The sequence below is a fragment of the Armigeres subalbatus genome, unplaced genomic scaffold (genome assembly GCF_024139115.2).
Source record: "Armigeres subalbatus isolate Guangzhou_Male unplaced genomic scaffold, GZ_Asu_2 Contig178, whole genome shotgun sequence".
NCBI lineage: Eukaryota > Metazoa > Arthropoda > Insecta > Diptera > Culicidae > Armigeres > Armigeres subalbatus.
Window position 1 is genome coordinate 10,130 of NW_026942594.1, and position 15,188 is coordinate 25,317.

The window sequence follows — 15,188 nt, forward strand, 5'->3', positions numbered from 1 at the left end:
AATGATATTAATAAAATGTTTGCACGAATATTTTATCCATAATGACACTCAGTGTTTGTAGAATCATACTCAAATCTGAATCATCGAGGTTTCATGCACGAGCTAACTCGCCTGCGATTCTGTAGGGGAAGCATCGCGCTTGAGTTTCTCGGCCAGAACCGCATCGCTTCGCTCACTCACCGAAAAATGATTTCGTTCTAAAAAGCGTCAAAACGCAATCGAGACGTATGTTTTGTTTATATATAATTATTATTAGCCATTGTTTTAGACGAAAAATAGTTAATTCAATGCATTCAACAATGAAGAACACGTAAATATCATGCAATGATGCAAATTGCGATTCAAATCATGAGCAAATCTCTCGGTCATAATTCTGATGGGATTCGACTCACCCATGGTTTGAATCGCCGATGAGATTTGAGATTTTGAGATTTTACCAACACTGCTAGACAGTAGGAGTTAGAATGTAAAAACACACACACTATCTTTTCCCGTCCGTAACGTTTACTACTCGCGCGCACCACAACCAAATTAATTGGGTTTTGGTACATGATTGACATTTTATGATTTCTAGTGATGCACGAAAAACAAGATATGCCTATGATTGGAATGTTTCTGAATAATAAATGTTGCAAACGGAAAAGAGAATGCTTCCCTAGGGCTTCTTCTATTGAAATATTTCATCAAATGCTTCAAAACCCAAATGTAGGTGATTCGGATCCAAGAAAGGCATCATTACCACTGAGGACTAAATTTGTGTTTTCATAGTAAATTTTTTAAACAATTGTCGTATCCAACAATTTTCATATCTTAAGATACGCTACTTTTGTTCGATACCAGTGACATAAGTAATCAAATGAATTTTCTAAAAATATTCATGCATGATGGCACTACAATCCTCAATGAACAAAACTGCCTTACGTAGTTTACGTTGGGCGGTTGTGTCTTGTACATAACACTTCTGATTTTTAGATATCAATTTTGATCCATTTAAATTCATAGGAAACATCCCGGGACACTTGGTAACGATTCTGGAGACCCTGTGGAAGACTTGAATCCAGTTTTTGAAAAGAACATAGCATGCGACATATCAAACTTCATGATTCTTCATGACAAAAATGTAGGATAACATTTTTTTTGTATTCATACTATTCCAGAGAAAAATTCCAGGGAAATCCAGAGCTCGAAGGATTTGAAGTTCGTTTACAAGACTTATGTCCAACATCACCATAGCTATTAGTTGTACACATATTTGGACTTTCAAAATCAGATCCAGAAAAAAAAAACAATGGCGTAACGATGCGGCGGCGTGGGTCAGCGTAAACATATTTAGAGCATTAAAAACTCTCCGAAGCTCCTTCAGGAATCTATCTAGAAACTCCTCCAAAAGTTCCTTCAGGAATTTCTTCTGAAAGTTCCTCCAGGAATTCCTCCGGAAGTTCCTCCATAAATTCCTCCGGAAGTTCTTCCAGGAATTCCTCCATGAGTTCCTCCAGGTACTCCTTCGGAAGTTCCTCCAGGAATTCCGTCGGAAGTTCCTCCAGGAATTCCGTCGGAAGTTCCTCCAGGAATTCCTTCGGAAGTTCCTCCATGAACTCCTCCGCAAGTTCCTCCAGGAATTCCTCCGGAAGTTCTTCCAGGAATTCCTCGGGAAGTTCCTCCAGGAACTCCTCCGGAAGTTCCTCCAGGAATTCCTTCGGAAGTTGCTTCAGGAATTCCTCCGGAAGTTCCTTCAGGAATTCCTTCAGAAGTTCTTTCAGGAATTCCTTCGGAAGTTCCTCCAGGAATTCCTTCGGAAGTTCCTCCAGGAATTCCTTCGGAAGTTCCTCCAGAAATTCCTTCGGAAGTTCCTCCAGAAATTCCTTCGGAAGTTCTTCCAGAAATTCCTCCGGAAGTTCCTCCAGGAATTCCTTCGGAAGTTCCTCCAGGAATTTCTTCGGAAGTTCCTCCGGGAATTCGTTCGGAAGTTCCTCCGGGAGTTCCTTCGGAAGTTCCTCCGGGAATTCCTTCGGAAGTTCCTCCAGGAATTCCTTCGGAAGTTCCTCCAGGAATTCTTTCGGAATTCCCCCAGGAGGAACTTCCGGAGGAATTCCTGGGGGAACTTTTGGAGGAATTTCTGGATGGATTCCTGACGGAGCTTCGGAGAATTATTAATGCTCTTAATATGTTTACCCTGACCCTCGCCGCTGCACCATGACGCCACCGCTGCGGGCTCAAGATTATTTATCACGCCGCCACCGATTAAATTTCAATCGGCGCTTCAAGTCTTCCACAGAGTCTCTGTAATCGGTGAAAGGTGTCCCAGAATTTTTGCTATTAATCCAAATGGGTCAAAATTGATATCTAAATTCAGTTCAGTTCAGCAAAAAATGTCGATGATTGATATGCCTCATGATACATTTGAATGAATTCTGATATACGTCCCCAGCTAGAGTCCCGGAACGAATTCCAGTGTGCTCAAAACTGGCCATCATGCTTCCATATTTGTTCAGAGGCATAGCAAATAAATTTTCTCCGCGATACGGGTATAAAAAGACGATGTTGGTACGAATGACAAACGTAAAAGTCAAAAATGTTCTAAATGGTCACCCGACAGACCCCACTGGGATTCTGCATAAATCCGAAATCGTTGGACTGACTGATCGATCGATCATCTGAAACTATGATAATTTTTGGTTAATGTCTGAAAATTTCAAACAAATCAGTCAAAAATTGAATGAATTAGAGCAAAAACATCATCAAAATTTTGATGCGCAAAAGAGGTTGGGGCTGCAAAGGTTAATCAACCCTCTTGATTATCATTTCCCATTTCGGTATATCCTTTACTATTCAAGACGACCGCATACTCCACGTTCGTCTAATACTCTAATTGATCTCCTCGAGTTTATTAACAAAACTGCAAATGATGGACTATTTCTTTGTTTAACCACATTTAAAATGTATGGATGATGGAATATCATTAAAAAATGTGCAAACATATACTGTAGTGCTGTAATTATGTCTCGTGGATCCACTTATAGTCAGTTCCGTCCCGTTTTTTTAACTTGCACATAGGACAGCAATTACAACATAGGACAGTTCGATGAAATTCCAGCAAAAATCAATGTTTTGTAATATCCCCATGTATTTGACTATATTTGTTCTTATTCATCGCAGCGCATTTATTTATATTTATTTTTACGACAAAGCCTTACAAAGCCTTCCTTACGACAAAACTCAAAACTTATCCGAGCGAGAGGGAGGGCTCGCATACTCTTTCACACACACACAATTCAAATTACTTCTTCTTATTCATACGTTCCAGAATGTCCAGCTTTCTTTTCTTATATTGCAATAGCTGCTTATTGTATTCAAGCTCATCCTTTCTGGCTTTCTCTTTCCTTAGCTCACTTTCGATGCGTTGTCTGGCTTCGTCTTCTCTCAACTTATAACTTTTCCGCGTGTAGCGAGCTATTTCCCCCGTATATTCGACTATCTTTTTTATATTTTCCGTTTGCTCAACCAGTAAGTCCAGACGATCATCCCTGGTATCTGTATTCCGCCGCTTGCGTTTCGATGAACGATTAACAGTTTTCTCAATATCCACTGTTTCTTCTGCTTCTTCGACTTCGTTGTTCGGAAGATGCCCCTGCAAAGTACTGCTAAGTAGTGGCGATCCAAAAGTTGTATGCTGATGGCGCTCTGGTTGTGATGTTGGTGGTGACTTTGCTTGCGGAGACTCACGGCGAGGCAGGCCATATGAAGTACCTAGAGCTAGAATACTTTTAAGTATATTACTCTATAACAAGACAATTTCCTTTTACATACCAGCATGATTAATCATTTTGTCCAAGGATAATAATTTCACTACCACTTCTTCCATTGGCGACAATATTTTCATTGCATTTGGTCCGCCACCCGTAGCATTGGCTTCGCGTTTATTATGCGCCAACTTATTTTTTATACTGTTTTTGTAATCAGTCCAAACCTGCAAGTATAATAGATTAGATAATTAATAATAAAGTAAAAAGATTTGATATGTTAAAAAAAAACCTTTTGCCTGTCCTTTTCCGTGCGAGTCGGCGGTCCCAGACTGTTGAGGCGGACGGTGAGATCTCTCCACATATCGTCGTATGAATTGCGGTTTATTCCGGACGCTTCGCAGAATTTTAAACCCCTGGCCACCGCCGGTTGAGCCTCCATTTGGGTAACGAGCAAGTTAAACTGCTTTCGATTAGTTACTCGTACTCTGAAATGAATTATTTTTACAATTAAATCAATAATTTTGAGCAGTTTTAAAAAAAAAACTTACCGTTTCACCTCCATATTTCACTTTTTGAACTGCTCTCGATTAGTTCAACGGTATCGACAAATCTCACACAGAAACGTCACTTAAATTAGACTTTTGTCGATGAACATCGACAACGAGAATACACTGAAAGTTCATCGGAGTTCATTCAGATCGACATTAGTCACGGCATTCGTAAACGGGAATCGGAACAAACAGTCGAATCGACTAGTTTCGTTTCACACGGCACGCAGAATAAACACAAATTGCGAAAAAAAAAACAGAATCGGATAGGCAGCCCCCACAGAAAAATGGTGATATTCGCTTTGTTTTCGCTCCTTTCGTGTTGGTTACTGCACAGCTGTGTAGACAAGTTGAAATCTCGCTTAACTTTTCAAAAGGACCTAAGTAACATTTTTTTTATGAATTAATTTGAATACTGCTACCAATAGCTTTCATGTTGTTCTGTTGATTGCGCTATTCAAATTAATTCATGAAAAAAATATTACTTAGGTCCTTTTGTAAAGTTAAGCGAGAAATGCATCATCAGAGCCAGTGCTCTCAACATTTGGAGCCTTCAAAAAAAAATTTATCATGGGGTATAACATTCCGAATCAGTCCTCTATCATGACAGCTTGCGAAAAAAGTTTCTCGAAAAAAGTTTTAACCAAAATCAATGCTTCCATGACCAGCATGATTAATCACCTTGGGATTTTCTAGATTGTCAACCCTTTTCTCGGCAGTCTATCAGACGCGCCTTGTGGTATTGCAAACCACAATCCATTTTCCAGTGGTCTTCCAGACACGCTTTGTGATTTTTCAAGCCACAATTCATTTTGCAGCGTTCTTCCAGACGCGCTTTGTAGCAATACAAACCCATTGCCTTGTGTTTTTTATTCATCAAATATTTCAGCGTCAGGATCCTGGCAGGATCGCCAAAATGTGTGGCCCCAAGCGAATTGTGATGACAGCAGCTCACCGTGGGTGCGTGTGCGCGCCACGGAGGTCTGATCAGAAGAGGCCGAGTCATGGCTTGCTGCGCACCGATTGACACGCTGAGGTGTTAATGTATAATCACACGCTGATGGTAACTTACTTAAACCCCACAAGAAGCATGAATAAAAACCACCCAGATTTAACCTTTACTGTACCGACCTATTTTTTTCAGTAACTTTTTTTTTCTTCAATCTACTCTAACGTGGTCAAACATCCACGGATCCAGAAATTCATATAGTTTTCGTTCCCGGAATCTGGAGACGGTCAGTAACATGGTTCCGGAGATATTCCGGATTCTGTTGGGGTAATAGCCCAACAAACATTTACTAGTTGAACTAACATCAGTGTGATAAATCAATTCAGCGCTGTGTTGAATTATGTCTGTACTATTTCTTATCACAACTTCTGTTCAAGCTTTGTTCACACAATTATGGCGAAGTTATACAACTACAACATCCCATTTTGAAAAACAACTTTATTAACTGATTCGTTAAATCTTTAATAAGCATTTTACTAAGCCTTAATTCAGCTACATGTGAATTCTTCGAAAATAATAACGCATAGAAGGTAACATCAGTAAGATCTCCAATGAACGTACTTTGAAGCAATTGCTATTTTCATATAATCATTTTAAAATTTTCCTAAATCGGGTCTCGAACTGCTGTCATTTGATCATCCGCCGGTAACGTTGTCATCCGCGCCATCCTTGATTTGTTAGATATGGCTCACTCAATGCATTACATAAATAATCTTATTGCTGAATATGAAGTCGATCTGTCAAACTACAGTTTGTTAATAACTGTACAAGATTTTTATTTCAACCATTGTTCAGCCAGTCATAACCATCGCACACTAGGAAAAATACGTAAAAATAATGTCGATAAGCGATTAAATAAAATCCGTCCCCAATGCTATTTATGAATCTATGAAAATAAAATCAATGTATATTTGGCCTTCCTCAGAATCTCTTGATAATCGGTTGCGATATGATTGTCATATGCTAAGATTATTCCAATTTCGTCGCAATAAAGATCAACATCCATGCGATAATATTGGGATTCCACACATCAAAGATTCAATAATTTTCCGATGTTATTCAACGGCGTTATGTCCGGCTTTTAGTAAATTTAGTTCCGCATGAATGATCCGCATGATTTTTTTTATTGCTCCAGCAGTTTTGTTCGTTATAATCTCCGACAGTTTAATAAATCATGAAAATAAAAAGCATGTCTTGAAAATAAATCATTATTTTTCTATAAATCAAATTTCCCAGATCTAGAATCCAGATTTTTTCTTAAACTGAAAAAGCATGTTTTTCCCACTGTGCGATAGAACAGATAAATGTGAAATCCAATGGTTAAGAAGGACAAAGGTTAAGAAGGATGTCTAATGCCTGCTTATTAACTTACTATTCAAACTCAATTCGACCACCCTTTCAGAGCATCACATCATAGTCGAACAGAGAGCTTTAAAAATCATTAATTCAGTACATTGTTAAACTTCCCCCAATGTGCTGAAATGTGATAAAACGAAAACGTAAGTTCGACTTCAAATAGAGGTAGTAAACAAATAAATAGACCATGTCGAATATTAGTTAGATTAAATGCTTAAATGAAATCTGTCTAGGAAATTATTCAGCATCCATTTTATTCAGCTACAAAGATCACAAATAAACAATAATTCAACCTAGATGCTTATTTGTAGTTTGTCGTTGTTTGTTGGGAGATTATTTTGGCATGGAAAAAAATCCTTTTCTCAGCAATCGATTGATTGTAAAATATAAATTCATCGACAGATGTTATAATACGTAAAGCAGAATGACCTCATAGATTCCCTATGATTATTAGGCCTCCTTGGAAGTACCTGGTGCCTGGTACCCCGGGGGAAGTGGCCACATACCAACCCAATCGAAACAAGGCCTTGTGACGTTTCAAACTTCACGATTTTGCAATGCCAGTTCACTGCTGACAATTTCGGATAATTTCTGTCTGTGTCTATTCGGCCATTCCCCGGACCAGGTGCCCTAGGGCCACTTATCGGTCCGAATCAAACAGCGTCATGCGACGTATCAAACAGTTTCTTGCTGGCAATTTCGTATATTTTATGTCTGTGTCCATCTGGCCATGTCCGCGGACCAGGTGCCTTGGGGGAAGTGGCCAGTAGGGCAGTTCAAATTTCAAAAATGTTCGAAAAATCCAACTCCCACATGTCTATTAGCATCATTTTAATAATATAGGAGTCCTGGCAAAATTTCAGGCAATTCGGTGGCCATTTAGGGGTGGCGCGAAGTCAATTTATGTTTATATGGAAATTTGTATGGGAAAAACTTAAAATTTATTCAAGTCTCTCTACAACTGTCAAATCGTGATGAATTTAAACAAACATCCCCAACCTCCCTTTTTGGAATCTATATAAATGAGACCTCCGGATAACACATTAGTTATGAGTGGATTGAACGGTTCTATTGACAGTGTGAATATGTGATAAATGGCTAAAATGATGTAATTAGCCTCAACGTAGCAGTGGAAATATAAATCAAAATTAATGAGTTACCCACTGGTTGAGCTCAAATAGATTCCAAAAATGGAGGTTGGGGATGTTTATTTGAATTCATCACGATTTAAGAGTTGTAGGAAGATTTGAATAAATTTTAAGTTTTTCCCATACAAATTTCCATATAAACAAAAATTGGCTTCGCGCCACCCCTAAATGGCCACCGAATTGCCTGAAATTTTGCCAGGACCCCTATATTATCAAAATGATGCTAATAGAGATATGGGAGTTGGAGCTTTCGAACATTTTTGAAAAGTGAACTACCCTAGTGGCCAGTTGTCGATCCGAATCAAACAACGTCATGCGACGTATCAAACTTCATGATTTTACAATACCAGTTCACTGCCTGAAATTTCGTATATTTTATGTCTGTGTCCTTCTGGCCATGTCCCCGGATCAGGTGCCCTGGGGGAAGTGGCCACTTATCGATCCAAATCAAACAGTGTCATGCGACGTATCAATCCACGTGAATTTTTGAATCCAAATCACTGCTGACAATTTTGTAGAATAATATTTATCTGTGTCCGATTGTACATGTTCCGGTTTAAACTACCTGGGAAATGTGGCCACTTATTGACCCAAATCAAACATGCCGTGCGACATATCAAACTTCATAATTGTGTAAGTGTTGCTGGCAATTTGGTATATTTTCTATCAGTGTTCATCTTGTTGTGATCCGGACTAGTTGCCCAGGGGAAATCGATCAATTGGGCAGTTCAAACTCAAAAATGTTCGATAATTCCAGGTCCCATATCTGTATTAGCATCTTTTTGACATTCATGGAGTCCTGGCAAATATTCAAGGAATTTCACAATCCCAATTTCAATCACAAAAATAAAAAAATGAAAAATAAAATCTCAGTTCAAACTTCTAGTACCTGTATAAACTAAACCAGGTCCCAACGCACCAGGAGGCATCAGTATCCTGAAGATAGCGAAAGCTGGAAGGGCAGTCTAAATAAATGAATGAATAAACTCAACTTGAGTTTGAGCTTGATGACAGTACATTTCGTAGATGCTACTCCGTGATTGACTAGTATGAATGAATAAACTGAACTAGTGAATAAATTATTAGTTTTTAATTGGTTTCTCATTATTCTAAGAATTTTCCGAGTTATTTTAAGGAAATCTCTCGCGAAATACTAAGGAATTTCCTCCAGACATTTTGCGAAATTATTTTGAGCAATTCTTCGCAATTTTCTTGGGAAATCTTTGGGATTTCATCAGGAAAAATTTAAGAACTTTCATTGGGAATTCCCTCGCGAATTTTGTGAGAATTTCCCCGGGAATGCTTTTGAACATCTACGGGAAATACAGAATTTTTTTTTGGAACATCCTCAGGAAATTCTTTGCATATCCCTTGAGAAATTATTGGATCTCGTCGGTAAATTGGAACTTCCTCAGGAAACGATAAGTGAGTGACTACCAGAGCACCTGCTCCAAGGCACAACCAAATACACACATAAAAATATCATTATAAAAAAAAACAGCAGGGAACTGATATTGCGAAATCATTAAGTTGGGTACTTCGCATGACATTGTTTGTTTCGGATCGATAAGCAGTCACTTCCCCTAGGGCATCTGGTCCGGGGCATGGCCAGATGGGCACAGATAGAAAATGTACGAAATTTCCAGCAGTGAACTGGTATTGTAAAATCATGAAGTTTGATACGTCGCATGACGTTGTTTGATTCGGATCGATAAGTGTCCACTTCCCCCAGGGCACCTGATCCGGGGACATGGCCAGATGGACAGAGATAGAAATATAATGCCTGAAATGATCAGGAATGCACTGGCATTGCAAAATCGTGAAGTTTCTATCCCCCTAGATACATAGGGGTGCCCATAACCGAACCTCCTCCCCTAATATATAGCGTTGATAACATTGTTCGTTCCCTATGATCCAACTGTTAACATGTTGATGAATTGTTACTAGTATCAAAAGATTACTGGATTACAGTACTTCAGCTTTCCATCTATTTGTTGAACATTTGATTGTTCTACAAATCTTCACCAGCTCTAACAGTTTCATGTGGAGTTGAATTTCACTCGTACAAAAGCACGCCCATATAGTCGTTGATAGTCGCATTCAAAGCATAAAAGCATAAGCTTAATACTCAACAGCTGACGAAACAGTCTTTCATCACAGCCGACACAAGAAGACGGAAAATATTGACCAAAAATCATCCCATCCGGCTCCCGCTAGTTAGTTGAGCAGTATACTAACACAGAATCACCCAAATCTACTCTAATCCGGGCTAAACGGAACACATTCAACTATGCATATGCAAGCTTTGCCCAAGATAACCGGCACGTTGCACACCCGATTGAGTGCAGATGGTTCGGCTATCCTTGAATAGGCGATGATGATGCTGCCGCTACCGCCGCCGCCGCTGTTGCTCCTGTTCATCTAATCCTTTTCACCCTCCTACCGGGAAAAACTGCATCCGTGCCCCATTCGCGACCAACGTTTTAATTTTGGAGCCAGCCTTCAACGTGAGTCTGACCGAGCCAGGGATTATCTGCTGAGTGTTGATCTCTTCGTTCCACTTGTTACCCGTTCGGGACTCCCTCTGGTTAACGACTACTGCTCGGGCAGACTGCCGCCGAGATATCAGTTGATTATTGAGGCCCAGACAGGCCTATACCAATTCCGGGCTTTGTCGAAATAATTGCATTCCTTGCACCCTGTTGGTAATTCTCGGTGCTTAGAGAGCAAGCTGAAAGCTGTGCGGAATCTCAGATCGCAGAACGGTCACCATTCTGCCTTGTGACTGGTCCACTGGAAATGCCGAGTGGAAATTGGCGTTACTTTCCAATTCTAATAAAATTTGTCAATTCATTAAAATCGGTCCAAATTTTTACACTACAGTGATACTTAATATTGAATTTATTACATAATTATATATTTGTAAGTTTATAAACGCATGAATGTTATTTGTCGGGTAGTTCAAACCAAAGTGAAACGTGCTCGACTGAAACTGGAGCAGCAGCATAGGACATGAGTAATTTTGCATACCGGCATAGATTCTTGTAAAGCGAGGTATAAATTTTCGTAGCTATTTTCGATGCTTTTCGTTCTAGCATTTTTTTTTTGTCCATGAATATGAGAAGCAGTACATATAGGAGCGGCAACAACTCAATCTTTTCCTGATCGCTTTCAGTTCATGCAATATGCATATGTGCTCGAGCTCGTTATTCTATGTTTCGTTATTCTTGGCTCGGGTGTATATCGCTTTCCATGGTTCTGCACATTCGGAAAGGCGAAATTGTGCACATAAAAGAGCGAATGGATAAATTCACAACGATTGAGCTGGAGCTCAATGGAATTCTTATTTTACGGGCCATGATACGACCGACGGCCACAAATGAGTTGAAATGAGCAGAATTTCTAAACTAACATAAAACTACGGTTGCAGAAAATTCGGACAGTGTTATACCGAGCAAACTTTGGTCCACGAGTTTGAATGAATTTGAATCGAAGCTATTCAAACATCAATTCAAATGTTCATGGGCCGTTTTGTTGATTTCAATGCTGGAATGCTTGGTTTGTGAGTGGTTCATTTATCCCAACTAGCGCATGGCGTAGTTTTTGTGTTATTTGATTTTATGAGGAAAGCTTTACCTTACCAGTTCCATCACCATGTTGTCTTACTGGAATGGAACTGATATTAGTTGGCCGCAGTGAAGGTTTTTTAAATCTCGGAATCTTCGTTATAGGAAACTCAAATTAAGCAATCGATAATGAACGAAATCCTTATTTATGTTTTAGTTTCGTTTCAATAAACTTAAAAAAAATCGTCAGCAAAAACTAGCTTTTAACGAAATGAAACTTAATTCTTCGGCATTTAAAATAAATATAGGACAATACTATTTTGCTAAAAAATATCCACATGGGTACATGGAAATCACACAACCAAGAAACTGAAAACCAAATCAACCACGTTCTTTTTCTTCTTCTTCAATTGCTCTATATTCCAACTAGAACTTGGCCTGCTTTTCAACCTATTATTCTATTAGCATTTCTTCAGTTATAATTGAAAGATTTTCTATGAGTAATGAGTATGTATCTTGTGTGGCAAGTACAATGGATACACTATGCCCAGGGAGTTGAGAATGTTTCCAACCCGAAAGCATTCTAGACCGAACCGAGTTTCGAACTCGCCATCTACGGATTAACAATCCTACGCCTTTGCTCGCAGGGCTACTAGAGACCCCCAACCACGTTCTAATCGACGTCACATCCAACATCAAGAATGCCGAATGTGCGAATATAGAATCCGATCACTACCTCGTTGCCGTATGCCGGCGCTCAAAACCCTCGACAGTATACAACGGCTGGGGCTGGAGCTACAGGACGTATCGCCCTCACCTTCTGTCACTCCTGTGATGAACCTTAATTGAATACTCTCTTTCCGAGACGCAAATAAAAGTTGATTTTTTTTTCTAATTTGCTTGTAAAATCTATGGCGAAAACATAATGTTGTTCAATTTGATTTTTAACTATGAGCAAGCAACCGCATACATCCCCAATTGGGCTTATTTCAATGCTTATTTGTTCATATTTTTGGAGAAATGGCAAGCGTTTTGCGCAGATCTGCGCAAATAGTATTTCTTTTTATATCATTGAGTAACGCTAATGTTAAGAGATTTTCACAAACCTGTAGGAGGTAAAGGTTTGATTATTGTACGAGAATAGCACCATTTCCTTCCTTTACCGTAGATAATGATGAGGTTTACGGTAAGCCTTACCACTACCTGAAAGCAAGCCATTTTGAAAATTGTCAAGATTTGTCCTGGCCACGTCCTGGCGAACGCTGAGGAACGAGAAGGATGGTTAGCTGGCCACATACTTGAGATCAGCTGTTCTTGCACAGAGAACGTTGCACTGCCACGTCAGAATGCAAGTCAATATAGGGAAGGGGGAGGAAATGATGATGTAATCACTCGCCCACTGCAAGCCGAATATACCTCTGCACTTGCCACGAGTTCATACGGAATTCATTGGATTTGTTGGGTTTGCTTCGAGAGGCAGAGGTTCGTCTTGGTTAACGAGTTGCCAATGTTTATTGATAGAAGAAAGGAACAGATACAATTTTTAATTGGATGTAGGAAACGGATGTAGTTCATTTCCAATTCCAGCCAGCCAAGGATGTTTTCACTAGTATCAATGAGCGTTCATTTCAAACTCAATAATGATTGAATGAACTCGTATAAAAGTAGATACAACATCAACACTCGAAAAGAAAACTAGCGTGGTAGCTTGAATGAACACATCAAACACGTCAATGCGTGTAAATTACGCTCCTGTTCATTTCTGCCAAGTTGCCAGTGACGATTGATTCAATCATCAGCTAAAAAAATAGTTCATTATCGTTTTACGATCCGATTGAACAGCGTCAGTCGAGTCTGCGGATCGAATCAACAAAAGATTTTACGGGTTGCAATCAGAGTGAAAATGATCCGTCGACCGAAGACACAAAAGGAGAAAATCCTCTAAGTGATTGAGAAAGTGCAGGACGGTGACACGGTTACGTACCGTTGTGCTGTAGATATCGACTGTGTCAAAAAGTGCTTTTACCAACAAAAACAAACGTTTGTGGCAGGAATTTTTAAACGCCATTTCCAAAGCTACCACCCAGATGTTCTCAAGGAGTTGGCTCTTGGTAATGCAACTGAAGAAGAACTGGTATCCAAGAAGCCAAAACAACCCAAGCTCCTCGTGGAACTAGGCAAACGGGATGCGCTTCTTGGACTACTGCAACTAGCAACCTGCAATAGTCTACGATACATTTTTGTTGAATGGTCCGGTACCAAAACTCTGCTACTGCCTGTGCTGAAAGCATGTGGTTTGCAGATGACCCGTCAGCGACTGGCGGAATATATCCGAACAGCAGCTGCTACTATTCGCGAAATAATGAGAAACCAGTTCCGAAAAAAGGTTGTAAACATTAAAATCGATTCAGCATCCCGCCGTGGCCGATCGGTGTTCGGGATCAATGTGCAATTCGCGGATTTGGATGGATTTGTGCAAATCAGACACCTAAGTAAGTTATTCCCAAAACCCCACGCAACTCAAATTGAAATTTAAATCTAATTTAATTGAAATGTGAACTTTTGAAAAACTTATAAATAAAGTGTAAATAAAAAATTTCTCATTTGAAATTTTTAATTTTAAAATAAAAATTGGATAAGAAATTTAAAATTAAAATTTTAAATTTAAAACCTCAAATTAACAATAAAATTAAAAATTTAAAATTTAAAATCCAAAATTCAAAATTTAAAATTTAAAATTTAAAATTTAAATTTTTTTCCGCCCCTACATAGAGTGTGGCCGACCCAGCCCCACTTCCGATCCCGAATTTCTGTTGCTATCGGCCTCTGGTTACAACGACGATGGAGCTAGACCTGTGCGCCGCCGCGCCACGCCGCCGCCGCCGACACTAATTGACGTACGCCGACGCCGGTCATGGTGTCGGCGGCGCGCCATACGCCGGTTGGCTCCACGCCGCCGAATTTCGTATTTCACGCCGATGTTTGACCAACACAAAAATCACATAGTGCGTTCGCATCTGCCGAACCATCTGGGAACCTATCAAGCATTAATTAAACAGCTATTTTACCTTTTGCAGATTTGTTTACTTTTATCCCTGTCACTTTAACCCGGTTTGGCGTGTTAATAGTTAGGTCATGCAAAAACTTCTTGGCTACAGCTCAACAAATCAATGAGCGTTTCGATGGATTTCTAATCTTATATGTAACTTCATGTGGAATAACCTCATTCAGGTCGCATTGAGTGGTTCATCATCTTTTTAAATGTTTGAATGTCACATATCTTAATAGGTCTAGTGCTTACAAACGCGGCTACAAATCAACACCATAATAAATGTTGGATTTGGATTCTCAGTCTCGTAGGATTGTTTTAGGTTCCCTGGGCATGGAGTATCATTGTGTTAGCCTCATGATATGCGAATGCAAAACTGATCTTTTGGCTTCTGTAGCTGGAGCACGATGAGGCACGTGACCCACCAAATTAAACATTTCCTTCACTCTTTTTTGTAATTGCTAGAATTGTTCTGAAAAAAATGTTTTAATTTATTTCGATAAACAATTCCCAAAGAAATTTCTTGGTTTTAATCTTGCGTTTATTTGGCTCAATTGCCATTTGGTGTTACGGAGCCGGATTTTTTTGTACAACTCATTTTACAATTCCTGCTAATCTTCTTATAACTAGTATTAGTTTGGGTAACCGACGTACACGCGGCTGACTAGAGGCTAGGGATTACAAATATTATTTCTTGGTTTTCTTGAAATAATTTCCAGGAAGTCCTGGAGGAAGTTCTGAAGAAATATCTGAAGAAAATTCTTAGAGC

At 39.4% G+C, this 15,188-nt stretch overlaps 1 protein-coding gene across 1 annotated transcript; it reads right to left on the reverse strand.

The window, feature by feature from the left end:
- Positions 1 to 3,297: 3,297 nt before the first annotated feature.
- LOC134203323 (uncharacterized) lies at positions 3,298 to 4,326 on the reverse strand (the record flags this gene model as incomplete). Its single annotated transcript, XM_062678201.1, has 4 exons — positions 4,292 to 4,326; positions 4,033 to 4,228; positions 3,808 to 3,967; positions 3,298 to 3,747 (listed from the first exon to the last, which is right to left on the reverse strand). Coding segments are annotated over exons 1-4 (820 nt in total), but the record flags the coding sequence as incomplete, so codon positions are not given.
- Between the last annotated feature and the right edge of the window lie 10,862 nt (positions 4,327 to 15,188).